Source organism: Scaptodrosophila lebanonensis, unplaced genomic scaffold (genome assembly GCF_003285725.1).
Source record: "Scaptodrosophila lebanonensis strain 11010-0011.00,11010-0021.00 unplaced genomic scaffold, SlebRS2 tig00000085-arrow-pilon, whole genome shotgun sequence".
In the NCBI taxonomy this organism is placed as follows: Eukaryota; Metazoa; Arthropoda; class Insecta; order Diptera; family Drosophilidae; genus Scaptodrosophila; species Scaptodrosophila lebanonensis.
The window spans coordinates 3,652,749-3,667,526 of NW_022060564.1; the positions used below are offsets into that span (position 1 = coordinate 3,652,749).

A 14,778-nucleotide genomic window follows, 5' to 3' on the forward strand; every position below is an offset into this window, starting at 1 on the left:
TTTGAAGTAAAAGAAAAGCACAACCGCCCCTAACGAAAGCTGACTTGCCACTTTCCTCGCCACTCGTATGCAAATGTACACATAAGAGGACTTGGGAATCGAACCAAAGCATATCACTTTGGCAAAACACTTCGAGTGTTCACTTCTTTTGTTCATTTTATTGATAAAGCATTCGACACAAAAATAACTTTTAAAAAAAAACAATTAAATTTAATAAGAAAGAAGTTCAGCTCTAATCACTGTAGGTTATGAAACGGAGCAAAAGTTCCAAAACCACCTGTACAGCACTACTAATAAAGAAACAGACGAAACATAATCCAATCACCATATCCACATCATTATATTTCTTGCGATTCGGATCACAGTCAATGGAGACTGATTTCCCAAAATATATAACCACCACACTGAGCGTTATGAACATCTTACAAATGAAAATACAAGAGCGTTCCCAACGTGTTAGCGATCTCTGCCCGATGCCATAACGCCAGGGTCCAATAATCGGTTGAAACAGATACCAATTTCCCATGTAATTCTCCATGGACATGGCAAAACGTAACTTCCACGAAAATGCATCCTTAGGCGTTTGCTTGTCCCGTATCAATAGACGGGCCCTCATATAATTATTATCGGTGGGGGTTCCCCGCAGCCAGCACATGAAGCGAAAGTTTTGCGTATGTCCCGTCAGCATATCGTGTACGACGACATTTCTACAATAGTAATGGGGATATATACCTGTATTATCATGTCCAAGTGCCAATCGTGCCGGCAACTGAACCAGTTCGCGTTGCAATCGAAATGTGATTGTCGTATTCCGATCGAAATGGTGGATCAACGGATTCTGATAGACCACAAAATCAAAGGTGCCTCGGGCCGAGATAAAGGAGAATATCAGATTGGCCGATGTGCCCGCATTATAGCGTCCGCCAAATGTGAACTTTACGATAATATCGCCCCGACGACAGGGCTTACCAGTTCGTCGCTGTTCCACATAGAGACGCTTGTCGTGCTCCATCGCCGACTGCATGTTGATGTATAGATACAAAATGGCCACAGCTGTGATGAAGATATAGAATCCTATCATCTGATAGTTTCGCTCAACCTTTGGCTGTTCCAGGTGACACTTTGGCTTCATGGTGGTCACAATAATGGGCGAGGCATCGGCATCGAACGCGCTCACGTAGTCGCATTCACACTGAATGCCATCAGTAACGCTTTTGTTCATTTCCGGAATGCAGGCAGTGTTTTGCCAATCCGGCTCGGGCCGCGTAAATGCCCACAGGCGACAAAATCGTATTTCCGTTGAGAACGTAAAGGTGGCACCACCGGTCTGGTATTCGTCCCACGGCTCCTTACGATTAGCCGCTCGCAAATAGATGTAGACGCGTCGAGACTCATTACACAGATTGCGGAACAACAAAACGCTGGATGTGTTTTTCGAAGAGCTAATCAAACACGTAGCGTCCTTTTGATCCATGTCCTCCAGCTTGGGCACATATGTGGAACGTAAAAGTACCTGAAAGTAAAGAGAGAAAGACGAATTCACTTTTTGAAGTGAAACTTCTTATGCGAGGTTTTCGAATAAGCAACCTTTTCGGTGACGAAATTTGTGGTTTTCGTGGGACTGCAGATATATTTTGAATGGAAATAGAATTGCGTTGCAGAGGCTCTGAGGTTTTCGTAGGACTGCAGATATATTTTTAATGGCAATAGAATTGCGCTTCTAAGGCTCGGCAACTATCGGTGAAGGCGGGTGTTCTATCAATTTTTTAGCAGGCTTTACAACTATTTCTAGCTGTTTTTCTATCAATTTTTTAGTGGATTTTCTAACCATTTTCGATTTTTCTAGCCATTAACGGATTTTGTATCCATTTTATATCTATTTATAGCAGTTTTATTTCCATTTTCTAGCATATTCTACCCGGTTTTAGCTGGGTTTCTAAATATTTATAATGAGCTGGATTTTTAAGGAGACTCTTTTTCTATTAATACCGGATTTTCTAGTCACTTTTAGAGAATTTTCTACTGATAGTCGAGTTTTTCGCCATTTTCTTCGGTAACCGACAGCGATAACTTTATATAACTCTCAATTGAACGGTTTATAATTCTCCATTTTGTGCAGCTAAGCAGAAAAGGCTGCGCTGCCTATGCTCTTAACATAAAGATATCCTAACCTCACTTATAAATACATAATGCTTTAAGAAAGTTAATAAATTGAAACTTCATTTTTCTTGTAAAACATCGTACATCGGATAAATCAATTCGGAAGCAATGACGATGCTGCGTGAGAAGAAAGGATATACGAACGTACCTGATAGTCGATATCGACATGCGTGAAGGTTATTCCCAGGATGGCATGGCCAAGTACATCGGCATGATACATCCTGATCTCCTCTGAATTGTGTACATTATCATTGACGACATTTTCAGCAACCGGCTCCGGTTCATCGAATCCAGCTTGGCGTGCTTTACGCGTAAAATTGGAGTCGGTGGTGTTTTCTGTATTTTGCTCATCTATTCGAAATTTGGAAATGAATCGTATAGGTACGTTAAGCTTCCAAGTTCGCTCCCAAATTTTACGTGACGAATAAATGTTGACGACCAGCACCTGGGTCTGGGACTCCTGCTCAGGATACCACCAGAACTGGCTTTGGTTGGCGCTGCGCATGGAAATGAGGATTTCAGTTGTGTTTAGGCGCTCGCGTACATCATTGATGAATTCCTCCGACAACAAGACCTCATGCATAAGGTTTTTCGATGTCAAATGAAGCGACGTTTTCTCCTCAATATCGAATGCCTCCATCTGCATTGTAAAGGTGTTTCGTTGCATCACCACAAACCCCTCGCCAGGCTTCAGGCGTTGCGCTGTGCCCATGCCCAGCAAGAAAGCGCAGCTGCTGAGCTTCCAGTGGGCATGCATCCAGTTGTTCACTATCTCCAGATGATGTGGATGCAGCAAATGCATCTGCTCATGCCGGTTGCCATATATATCAATGTTCAGGCATGACTGCGCCTCGGCGTGGCACTGCGCGTCTGGAATGAATTCCCATTCGTGATAGAAATAGTCAACAATATCCAGTAAATCATCTACCATAACATTGTAATATTCTTCCATCAGGCTGTCCAATTCATTGTTTGCAATGATCAGTTCCAAAGCATGTGCTACGATGCCCAATAAACGTGCCACCAGCATGGCCTCCATATCATTGAATGGCGCTACAGTTACGGTTATTTCGCGAGCGATACGCGCCACATGTGCCACCTGGAACGCAGCCTGGGGCAGATAAACGGACATGGCATCGGTAATTTGTAAGAGTCTCTCCTTTGTGTCGAACTCCCTAACTAATTGGTAGATAATTAAAAAGGCTCGTTGCCAATCTGCATACTCTAGCCACCTGCGAATAAGCTTTATTGCAGAGTCGAAGCTAGACTCCGATGATTCGTAGGGAAATGGTTCCACATTCACGTCCACTTTCACATTTTGACAAACATTGTAGGGATCACATGCCTGTAAAATGTGCAACTTATTATATTTTTAAATCATCAAATTTGCAACTCCTTCGTCACTCAAATATTTTTCAATTTCAAAGCCTCTAGCAAATACACAGTGTGTGGGGGTAATATTTGAGTGACAAAGAAATAAACAAATAAAAAAAATATACCTAATAATAAAAATAAAAAAAATACAATTAAATCACTTCGATAATTAAAGAACTAACTCTTAAAAACAGCAGTGCAATCATTGTTGAGCTACCAATGTATGTTTGTATGTATAGTGGAATGGCTGTGAGCTTAACCGACTGTCTTTGCTTTGCTTTGCAACAACAAAAACGCATGTGTGTGAAGAGCAACAACTTCTAATTATAACCGTCCATCGATAAAGAGTGCTAGACAGCAAAACGAGCGATGGCACGAGGAGGCTCTTTCGGCTCTCAGTGCTCTCGGCAAGCCCCACATGCAGAATACCGAACACGAGCGAGCTTACAAAAACAAAATACATGCAGTGGTGGCCAGCCAGCCAGACACATAGACAGATTAATGCAATAACGAGTGCGTGTGTATTTGCTCGTTTTTCAGCAGTCAGTTGTTTTTGTTGTTGTGCTCGCCATTAATAATGTCACGCCCACCACTGCTTCGGCTACCACTACAGCTGCACTTGCAGATCAGATCTCCGCTGCAGGGAGAGCAAGAGAGCGCTCTCACATTGCATTGCCCAAATGAGAGCCAGAGAGTGGCCAACGGTAATTGATTATGAGTTGTAAATGCTAAAAATGTAAGGCAAACTGCCGCTGCGCTGAACAGTTATTCGATAAATAAAAAAACATTAATACACTGACATAAAAAATAATATTATTTGTCGGCATTTGCCAAGTCCGCTTTATTTGAATTCAATTTTAAAACTAAACTAATGAAGCTATCTTAGCCCTAACGATGGCTACGGTGACTGTGACGTTGCCTGTTGATTCTGTTGCTTTAAGTTGATTTAATGGCGCTGCTCTGGATAGTGCATCGGAAATCATTCAAACACGCTAACTGTTAATTTTTAGGCTGATATTATGGTTAACGAAAGTACTAAAAGGACAGCAGGCAGCTTCAGAAAGCGGTCAAAAGAAATTAGTTCACTAGTAAACAAATTTACATAACTCTTCTATAACGTACTGGAATGCTGCATAGGATCCTTTAATATCAGGATTATATCAGACATTAACGTGGGAGATTAAATTCAACGATTACTGCTTTTCTAACCAAGCTCTAAAAAGGTATTCCTTCTGCTGATATTCAAAAAACAGTCAACTGTGCGTTTTGTAGAAAGACGATCTGATAAAGAAGATCGAAAATTGATGAAACCTACTCCAAAGGGAGTTCTAAATGGAAACTATAACTATTTTTTAGTAGTTTTTTCAAATATTTGTTTTATAGGAAAACGATCCGAATGGAGTCTTTAAATACCACATTTTTTAACAGCTTTAGCTTGAATGTATGATTGATGTTGGAGGTATGTTTTTGTTGAAGATGAACTAACATAAGCAGCAAGCAATCTTTAAAAATGTGAACAAATAATATGCTTTCATTATTAAATGACATTAAGCCAAGGAGTAGGCCAACATGCAGCTAAAGATAATCCAATATAAATTCTGCCACGAGGGAATATTGTGTTAACAATATTTTAACAATAATGTGCAAATTTAATGAATATGCATGCAATTTCGATGCTAATTGGATTATAATTAGCTTTCATTCCGCGTCAAAATATGGAGTGGAAATATAGATAAATAACATGTGCTGATTAGGACTTGATCCAACCTACCTTAACATTAAGATTTTTTGTTGCGGGCAGTCGCATCTTAAAGTTTTCATCCTTTTTGCAGTCTTCGATTAGTAAGCCGCGAACGGATATACAGTATTGCATCGGTCGAAAACGTGTCTGACCAGCTTGACATTTAAAATCGAATGTGGTTTCCAGAGCGGTTCCCGATTGGGGTTCAATTTGACAGATGCTGTCAATGGGGCCCTGATTCCTTTCAAGTATTACCCACGTTCTGCCGTGATAGTACAACCATTTTCCGTCATCACTATCCCATTTCTTGGCTTGAATATCTACGCGTATATTAACCTGGCGATTAACTGTGTATGGTATTTCGTAAATAAGTCGATTCGTGTTCTCCGCAATAATTTCCTCCTCGAATCTCCAAGTCCAATTAAAAACTTTCATGCCGTGACATCGCACGCACTTGGCCTTCAGATGTACAATCTGATCGGCTGAGTATTTATTTCCCGCACAATTAGTTTCGCATAAGATGTTCACGTGAACGGTGCGTCGGGATCTCGTGAATTTAATGATTTGTTTGGCGACGCCGGCCCGCACTGGATCGAAGGTGGACTGAACCATTAGGGAAACGTAACAGTCCTGACCATGCGGCTGAGAATACGCTGGGATTTTGAATGTCATATCTGGGAAAAGAATAAATATTTGCGACCCACTTGGCTATATATTCGATAGCTTTGTAGCTTACTTGTGCCCATATCTTCCTTGCAAGTGCGGATAATTTGACGATGGTGGCACTCGCACGACCAATTATATATCAAGTGCTGGTTAGCGAAGGGCGATAGCGACAAGTCCCGACTCGGCAAGCCACTCACTTTGATTGTCTTTCCAAGAAACACATGGCGAAAGGCGCCGCCACGTATACTAGCTATTAGGCGTTGGGCCGCTAACGCCAAGTAGCACTAAAAATGTACACTTCCATGGATAATACAGATTCGAAGTGATTCGTTTGCTTACCCGGGCAACTAATGGCATGCTTCTCCCAATTATTCGGACGTTGAGACGCAACAACACGCATCGTGTATACTTTGATTGCTGATGTATATTAAGCTTATACTTACCGATCTTGATCTCGGGCACCAGGGTACCACCCAAGAAATCCAGAAGCACTAAGATCAGATTGGATTTGGAAAGGAAACAATGTTATAGTTGGGCAAGAACCCCAACAGCTTTTTCGGAAATTGTGTTATATGTGTTGTTATCAGGGCGTCTAGCTGAAGGAAAAGGAATAAGAAGAAGAGCAAACCCACTACTCTTCAACTAAATTAAATGAAGGAAGAATGACGGCGGAAATCTAAAGAATAAAATAAACTCGTATTGTCCGAATATTAGGAGCGTCTTCATACCAAGTTTGGTGAGTGTGGGCTCAGCCGTCTCCGAAATCCAGACGTTCATACAGACAGACGGATGTCAAGATCGATTTCCCTCTTCATGCAGAGTAACAATATTTATAATTTATGTGGTGGGAGAGATGCTGCCTGTTCCATGCTTTGCAGCAAATAAAAATCATATATCATGTAATATCTATCACATCACACTATATCTTACCTAATGTGCCAAATATTTTAGTTGGAATAACATTTTATTTTATATAAAACCGCACGTTTATGTATGTAGAAGAGACAATTACAATTTTTTTTAATCGTAGGGAAAAATGAGGCTCATTTTAGAAATATAATTGTTATAAAAAAGGAAGGTACACTTGAAGATAAACTGTAGGACTTCTAGCTCTTAAACATAAGCTGGTAGGTGGATGGACAGGCGGACCTGACTATATTGATTCCTCTCCTCATAAAGATCAATAATATTTACACTGCGAGTAAATGTACTTTCTGTGTGACGTACATCTGCACCCTTTTTGTAGAAGCTATACAAATCATTATGTTTTCACGGCATTCAAGGGTAATATTAGGAAATAATAGTTCTCACTACTTACCGTCTTCGGTGCTGTCGTGTAGAGTCCACGTATAGGTGGTATACTTATCCAATGGACAGTGGCGTTCGAATTCGGCGCGTAATACCAACACTGTGGCCGTATCATAGACCAGGGGCTGGCTGATGTTAAAGCAGCGCGGGAAAGTGAAGAACGGTGTACACAGTTTCGAAGACTTCTCCCTCGTAGTGACATACATGGAGGTGTGGACTATAAAAAATCGTTTGCTATTCCCTTCCAGGGTAATGCGCGACGATACATTGCGAAAGCCATCGTTGAAGAAATATGCATTGGATACATGATAATAGCACTGAGTGTAGGGCAGTTTCTTCACCGACGTAATTCCGAAAAATAAAAGGGTTTCGGTCAAATTTTTGGAGCGGTACCACAGCAGTGGTTCGAGCGGCTCACTCAAGTTGGTTTGAAAATAGTCAACGAGCCGCCTATTGTTTATATAGACCCTTGTGGTGAACCAAATGCTACTCATTTTCTCGATGGTTGTGAGAATGCGAGCGAAGCCACGATTCTGATGGCTATTGGCAAAGACGTGATAGTTGTGAAAAGGCTGTTCATCTTCGTCGGCATCAAGCCCCTTGGCTGTGCAAACGCCAATCAGTAGCAACAGTAGCTTTAGCAGCAACATTCTTAACGTAATAATCCCCAGAATTGCAGATGTGATGTCCTGAATTTTTACGGAAAGACTGCTTGATGGAAATGTATTGTAGGTCTCTAAAAGTTATAGTTACTCCAATACCACGATCAAGAATATAATGTTATTGCTAAAATCATAAACAAAACAAATAAATTGCTGATGAGTTGATACATCATCCAGGGTTTTCAAACCACATCCGCTACTACCCATCTTTCTTCAATAGAGAAAAACCAACTTTTAACGAACTATTTCGTGTTATTTTTTTCGTTTTTTTGAGAAAGAAAGCAACATTCTTCTTTAATAAGCCTCGTCGTCTTGTTTTGTTTGACAAAATAGTCTGAGTTCAAACCGGAAGTAACAGAATAGTGGAAATAATTACAACAACTATAAATAAAACAGTCACCAAACACGTTATACTTCTTCGTAATCGCAATACTACAGCTGACTGCACCCAGCACAGAACAGTGTTGCTTTAAACTGCAATCGGCGACTGCAGGTCTATCGATAACTGCCGGCAGTGCACTTCTGCCCATCTTCCTGGTTGGATATCCTTTCAGTAGGCTCAGCTGTTCGTTCTGAATCGAACTGCTCTCATGAATTAAATTTCAGTTACAACTTTAAGCCCAAAAAATCAAAATTATGTCCGAAAATGTCAAGTGTGCGGAAAAGAAAGAAATCAGCAAAAAGAAAGGCTTTATGTGCATGAAAAATGAGGATGGAGCCGGCAGATCGCCTAATCAGCTCGAATCGCTGCATGACATCAGCTCCCTTTCGAGCGAAACTGAGCTCGAGGACCCGAAATTGAAACAAGTAGATACCCATGGCTTAGAACGTGTGGTGCGGAAGGCTCTGGAGCAGTTTAAGGCGGCAGCCACATTCGATGACATCGATGCCCTCATGTCGGTGCTCATGCCGAAGATAATCCTCGACTTGCACCCCATCGAGCAACTGGAGCAGCAAGTGCTGGATACAAAACAGACACTAAAGTCCTACATGCAGAATGCCAATGCTCTGGATCAGGATATAGCGGACATATTTCTAGACTTGCACAACATCTACATAAAGCTAGAGCGCCTAGATAGTCGCAAGCGTAGCAAACAGCAAGCCGAGAAGCTACGAAAACGCGTGAAAGAAGCGGAAGAATTGCAAAAGAATTTCAAACACTATATAACAAATGAACGTCCACCCCAGAAATCGGAAGCAAAAGATGAACCAGAATCCACCCTGGCACCCACAAAAGATAATGAATTGATTCGGAGTAGTGGAGGCCCAATGCTCGCCGAATTCATGCGAAGGCTGACGATGTCGGAGTCGAACCCCAAACCGAAAGATATGGCAGCTGTGCAAATGGAAAAACACGCATTTTTGACTAACTTGGTAACGCTTAAGAAATCAGAGTGTACTTTGGATCTTAATCGCTTTAAAACATATAATGATGATGCCATGAATGGTACTGAACAGAGTCCCAAGGATCCCGACAATTCCGAAGAGTGAACAACAAATTCGCGATTGCGTGTAATGCACTAAAATTTATCGACAAAGCAAACAAAAACATTTGATTTAAACACTACTGAATAAATTGAATTTAAGTTTATTTTTTGGAGGTAGTCTTTGTGGATCAATATATCAGGAACCGCAAATAATGATTTCTTTTAAGCGAAAAAATCATTCAATGCTAATATCTCCTTCTTTTGGGACTTGAAATTAATAAAGGAATAAGAAAATAGTATATATACTTGTACTCGTATATCCTTAAACAATTACTAAAAATTAAAAAGAAATTAATATTTTAAATATATATAAGTATATACATATGTTTGATAGTATTTATAGAATGCAAGATGTGGCTCTGGTTTTCGCAATAATTTTTGTTTAATGGAAACATTTTTTTAAGCATGTTTTGATTTAGCCCAAAACTGTATTACAGGATATGTATAATTTTATCCAAAATTACAACTTGAGTTTTATTTTTGATAAAAAAAAATACAACTTATAGAATAATCATTATTTTATGATATTTTTTTTACTCAAAAATAATGATTATTGGTTCAGTTGTAAAAAGTAAAATTCAAAATTAATCACTTTATTGTGAGAGAATGTATAAAATTAAAAAATTATGAATATTTTTTAATATTTATAATAACACTTCTAATGACTTCACTCCCTGAAATATATTCCATTTGCATTTGATTCTTTCTTATTAGTTCGTTTAACCTTTTAATTAAAATATCCCTGTTGACAATTCTTGATCGCTTTGATGCTACAAACCCAACTCATATTTCCCAAGAGGTCTACTTTAACGTTGTAGTCCAATAGCCGTACTCCCTCCAGCTATCCAGCTTAAATCAAATGCAGACGACGCGTCGTCAACAGCTTTTGGCTCGAATACCCAATCCATATTTCGTTCATTTTTATGAGGCATGCAAAAAACTGCCTGCAAAAGCGAGAAAAAATATCTCCAATGGAACAAAACTACAACAACAACAACAGCCATGGTGGGCACTCGCTGTGTGCGTGCGTTGTCAACAATCACGAACAAATTGTCTATAAATACCAGCAACGTTAAAACAAACTCACTGGCTGGGGCGCACACCACTGCAGAGTGGAGAACACTGAGCCCCGAACATTGGAGTACCAGTACCCTGTAATTCTGTCCAAAGTCCCGATGGACAGACAAGTCGCACAATCTACACAGATAGCAGAGTAAGTTGGGGGGCCACGCACTATCGGCTGAAGAGTCAAAATTCTGACCTAAACTAGGCTTTAGCTTGAAGAGCTCAACATGGGAGTTTTACGAGTAACTCTATGTTGGCCAATAATTTAGGAAGTTCTCGCAATACTGCAGCTATCATAAACATTTTGAAAAAACTGCAAATAGAAACTTAACTTTTCACAACCCTTTAATTAAAGGTAACATATATTTTAGCTAAACTACAAGTATAGAGGTTCTTACACCTAGTTCTCGCAATACTGCAGCTATCATAAGCATTTTGAAAAAACTGCAAATAGAAACATAACTTTTCACAACCCTTTAATTAAAGGTAACATATATTTTAGCTAAACTACAAGTATAGAGGTTCCTACACCTAGCTGCCCGGTTTTTCCCCATATACCAGATCGTTGGCCATTAAGTTCGTATAAAAAATTAGTTTTGCAGCCAAAAAACAAAACAAAATTTAGAAATAGGATTTTTTATTGATACAATTATTTTAACATTACTTTTCTTTTTTCAATTTCTACTTCCTAATTTTAAAATCTTCCAGCTGTATCCGAAGCCTATATATTAGTGTATATTGTGGGTAGCTTACATTCCCATTATTTAAGAGATTTATTGTCTGCCGAATACAAAAGGTCTAGAATTGAAAAACTCTAGGATAACAAAAGCACCTCCTATGAAGATTTTGCCAGCATTGCTATACCGAGTTATAACGAAAAACGATTAACAAAATAAACCAATTCCTACCAACAACTTTAGGTTACCTTTTACGCAAGCTGTCATATTTTTAATTGGGCTTCAAGTCACTAATTTAGTTTTAGGCCTGCTTTTTTTACACACATAAATAATTGTAATTTTTAATAACATTTTTTAGATTTCATATATTTTGCATTATTTATTATAACCGATCGATTGCTGAAAAAGGAATCACTTTTAGGGGTATATATTTTTTTGTAAGAAAATCTGGTACTTACGAGTTTTCTTATTGTGGAACGATTGTTGAATAAATTATTTTGAGATTGTAGCTGAATTTGGTATTAAACTAAATCTGAAGTTTTATCAACATCCCTGTACCATATCATAGATTCTCTTAAAATTATCAATGATAGACAAGAAATTGAACTTCAGTTGAAAGGCAGTAGCGTGTTAAAAATGTAGAAAATTATATTCGCAATACTGGGAAGCTCTGCAAAATGTTAAATAAAAGTTAAACTTAGTTAGGAGGTGAAAAAGTCATAACTTGAGAATTTCAAACTAAACTAATCTTGTTATATAAATAAACAATAATAAATAAATAAATACTAAATAATAAAAAAAAAATAAATAAAGTCATAAGCAAGAATATAATTTTGCTTAAACTGCAATTTATAGCTTATGCTTTAATTCGATCTGTAAAATAAAATAGTTACTAAAGCATGTGTATTGCTTAATCTTTCGTGCTGAAGATTTTAAGCCTCTAAATTAATCAAGGGAAATTATAGCTCCTCTGCAGCAATTTAAATATAATTCCTATTAAATATATGACAAGATTTCAACTTCAATAAACTGTTTATTTGCAGCTGGCAGGCTTTCTAGTCCACTGTATCCTGTACCCTGTAGTATGCGTAACGATTGTCCGCCCCATAGCACCCACTGCTGTTTCCGCTCTGTCGTTTTTCATTACAGCGCATGTAACTTCCGGTTTGTTAAAGCGAAACGCACTCTGCAATGCCACAGACGTCGCGTTGGAGTCGTCGTCGTTGTTATGGCTGCTGACATCCGTGCAAACAACAAACGACAGTCGAGAATCGGTAGTCGGTAGTCAGTAGTCGACGGTATTCAGTATTCTGTATTCTCTATACGGTAGTAGTGGCCTACGCAGCGCCCTGCCATGGCAGCCACTGTGTCTGTCTGTCCGTCCGTCTGTCTGTCTGTCAGTGTGTCCGCTCTGTTTGTCCACACGTTTAGACTGAAAATGACAAATTCACTGTAGGTGGTGGTCCGCCGCACTGCTCCGCCCCACACCGTCATTATCCCTGTGCGTTGCGATTCTCCAACACGTTTGCTACTCAGCAAACACCATCATCAATTTCCGTGGGGAAATCACACAAAATTTTTGCACAAACAAATTGTTTGGCATGCCAAAACGTTGAACTTGTCCGAAAACCAGAAACTAGAGGCGGTCGCGCACCAAATTTTTGCATGCCATTCAAATCCAGATTTTCTGCCGACAAAACTCCTTTTGTGGCCGATTTATGGGGGTCCTAATACCCTCTCTGTCTCTCTTTCTCTCTCTCTCTCTCTCTCTCTCTCTAACCTTTAATTTGCTGTACGTTTAATTTGTTTGATGCTTACGTTTAAGTACCAAGGGTTTCTTTATGCCGTAACGACTGGTTAATGCATCGGTTGAGGTGAGGAAAGTAGTATGCCTTGTCTTCTCCAAATCGTGGAGTATCCTTTTGGTCCTTCTTTACTATACAAAAGAAGTGTACGCAAAAATGTCATATCCATAAAACACTGCTACTTAGGGTCTTGTAGATTAAAAGAATTTAGGGTTTATAATCTAAGAAAAGAAATAAAGACAGCTTCTGTATTGGTCGAATGCAAGATTAAGTTGAGGTCATCAAATGGAAGGCTTCAAGATACTTAGATCGTTTTAAAATCGAAAATACAATTTTTCTAATAAAAAGTATTTGTTATTTAATTCTGCTAGCTAGTAGAGGAGATTATTTCTAATATACTTATATATACATATATTAAAAGAAAGCTAGATAAATGGTTTTAATTATTTATCAATTAATTATTTATAATTTTAAACTAGTTTACTAATTTAAAATTATTTTTATCGAAACAAAAACATTTTAAGAATTCATATGACTTACAGTAAATTAACTAAATCAGCCCAATTATTAATGATAAAGAAAACGTCATCAAATGTAATAAAAAGGATATGAAATCAAATCAAAAACGTGCAATCCTTGTTTCCCTCTTAGCAGTAGACGCTTAGTGAAATTATAAATAAATAAATTATAAATAAATCATAGGAAGTAATAATAAAATAAAAATGGAATCAATAATCAAAATAAATTAATGAATTAGTTATAAATTGCTGCCGGTATGCAAAAAGTCCAGAAGATTGCCGTTGATTAAGCCTTTATAGGCAGATAGGGGAGATACATTCATTTCAGCTAGCAAATCAGCCTGTGGGATAGCTCATGACTAACAATACTTAATAATAATAATAATTGAATAATTTATTTATATAAATAGAAATAATTTAATAATTCATTTATATAGAAAGGCCCAGCGACTGACCAAATAGAAAGAGAACTACCAAAATAAATAAATGAAAAGAAAATAACTGAAAAATATATTAAGCGTTCCTCGAAGCTAATAGTTGCTGACCACCACCAATAATTTGTCCATGTCTGGATTTCTTTTAGATAAAGACCCCAGAAATTAACCCAATAAATCCCCTTGCCCTTCAATAAGTATACTATATTATGCAGTAGCCTGTTCAGTCTAGCCTTTCTAGTTAGCTTTTTCTCAATAACAACAATCATAGAATGATTGAGGCAGGTCAATAGTTCAGCATTAATTTGCCTTTGATAATACTCTCTCGATTCGGAGTAGGTGCAACATGGACATCATGTTCGTTGTTGATTTTTATTTTCGGCAAATCGCTCAATTAGTATGCATGTGGACTTTAAGCCTCTGATTAGCATTGGTGCTTGCAACAGCTTTTTCTGTAATTTGTTTGCTCAATTTTCGACAATCTGCCGCCACTTGTCGTGCCGCCACTGCCGCTCATGGCTGTTGTTATTGTTGTTGTTGTTGTTGTAGTTACTGCTGCCGTTGCTGTAATTTGCGTTGAACTTCTGACCGTAAAACTTTCAAAAAGTCATCAAAAGTTTATGTAGCCGGCGCACCTAAGTCGCTTGGTCACCGAGTAGAGTCTTTTTTTTTTTTGGTTGGGACGGCCTTTTTCCTCTCCGTGCTTTTTTGCATACTTGTGCGCTCGAAAATTTCATCGCTTGCAACTTTAGCAAGTTTTTAAAGCCATCACTTAAGTCCGCATAATTTTATTTGGTCAAATACACTGCTTTAAGAGCCTGGCTCTCTTTCTCTTTCTGTTTCGGTTGGCGTTGGTGTTAGTGTTGGTGTTGTTGTCGCCT

General features: G+C 38.6%; 2 protein-coding genes across 2 annotated transcripts; one reads left to right on the top strand and one right to left on the bottom strand.

Moving 5' to 3' along the window:
* Positions 1-232: 232 nt before the first annotated feature.
* On the bottom strand, positions 233-7,899 carry LOC115626579. Its single transcript, XM_030521960.1, has 6 exons — positions 7,260-7,899; positions 6,281-6,432; positions 6,012-6,225; positions 5,306-5,949; positions 2,309-3,505; positions 233-1,513 (listed from the first exon to the last, which is right to left on the bottom strand). The coding sequence occupies exons 1-6, from the start codon at positions 7,897-7,899 to the stop codon at positions 233-235; spliced, it is 4,128 nt and encodes a 1,375-aa protein (XP_030377820.1).
* Positions 7,900-8,547: 648 nt separating this feature from the next.
* LOC115626580 lies at positions 8,548-9,502 on the top strand. Its single transcript, XM_030521961.1, has one exon. It carries the CDS (start codon positions 8,548-8,550, stop codon positions 9,400-9,402), a length of 855 nt encoding a protein of 284 aa, XP_030377821.1. The 3' UTR covers positions 9,403-9,502.
* Positions 9,503-14,778: the final 5,276 nt, after the last annotated feature.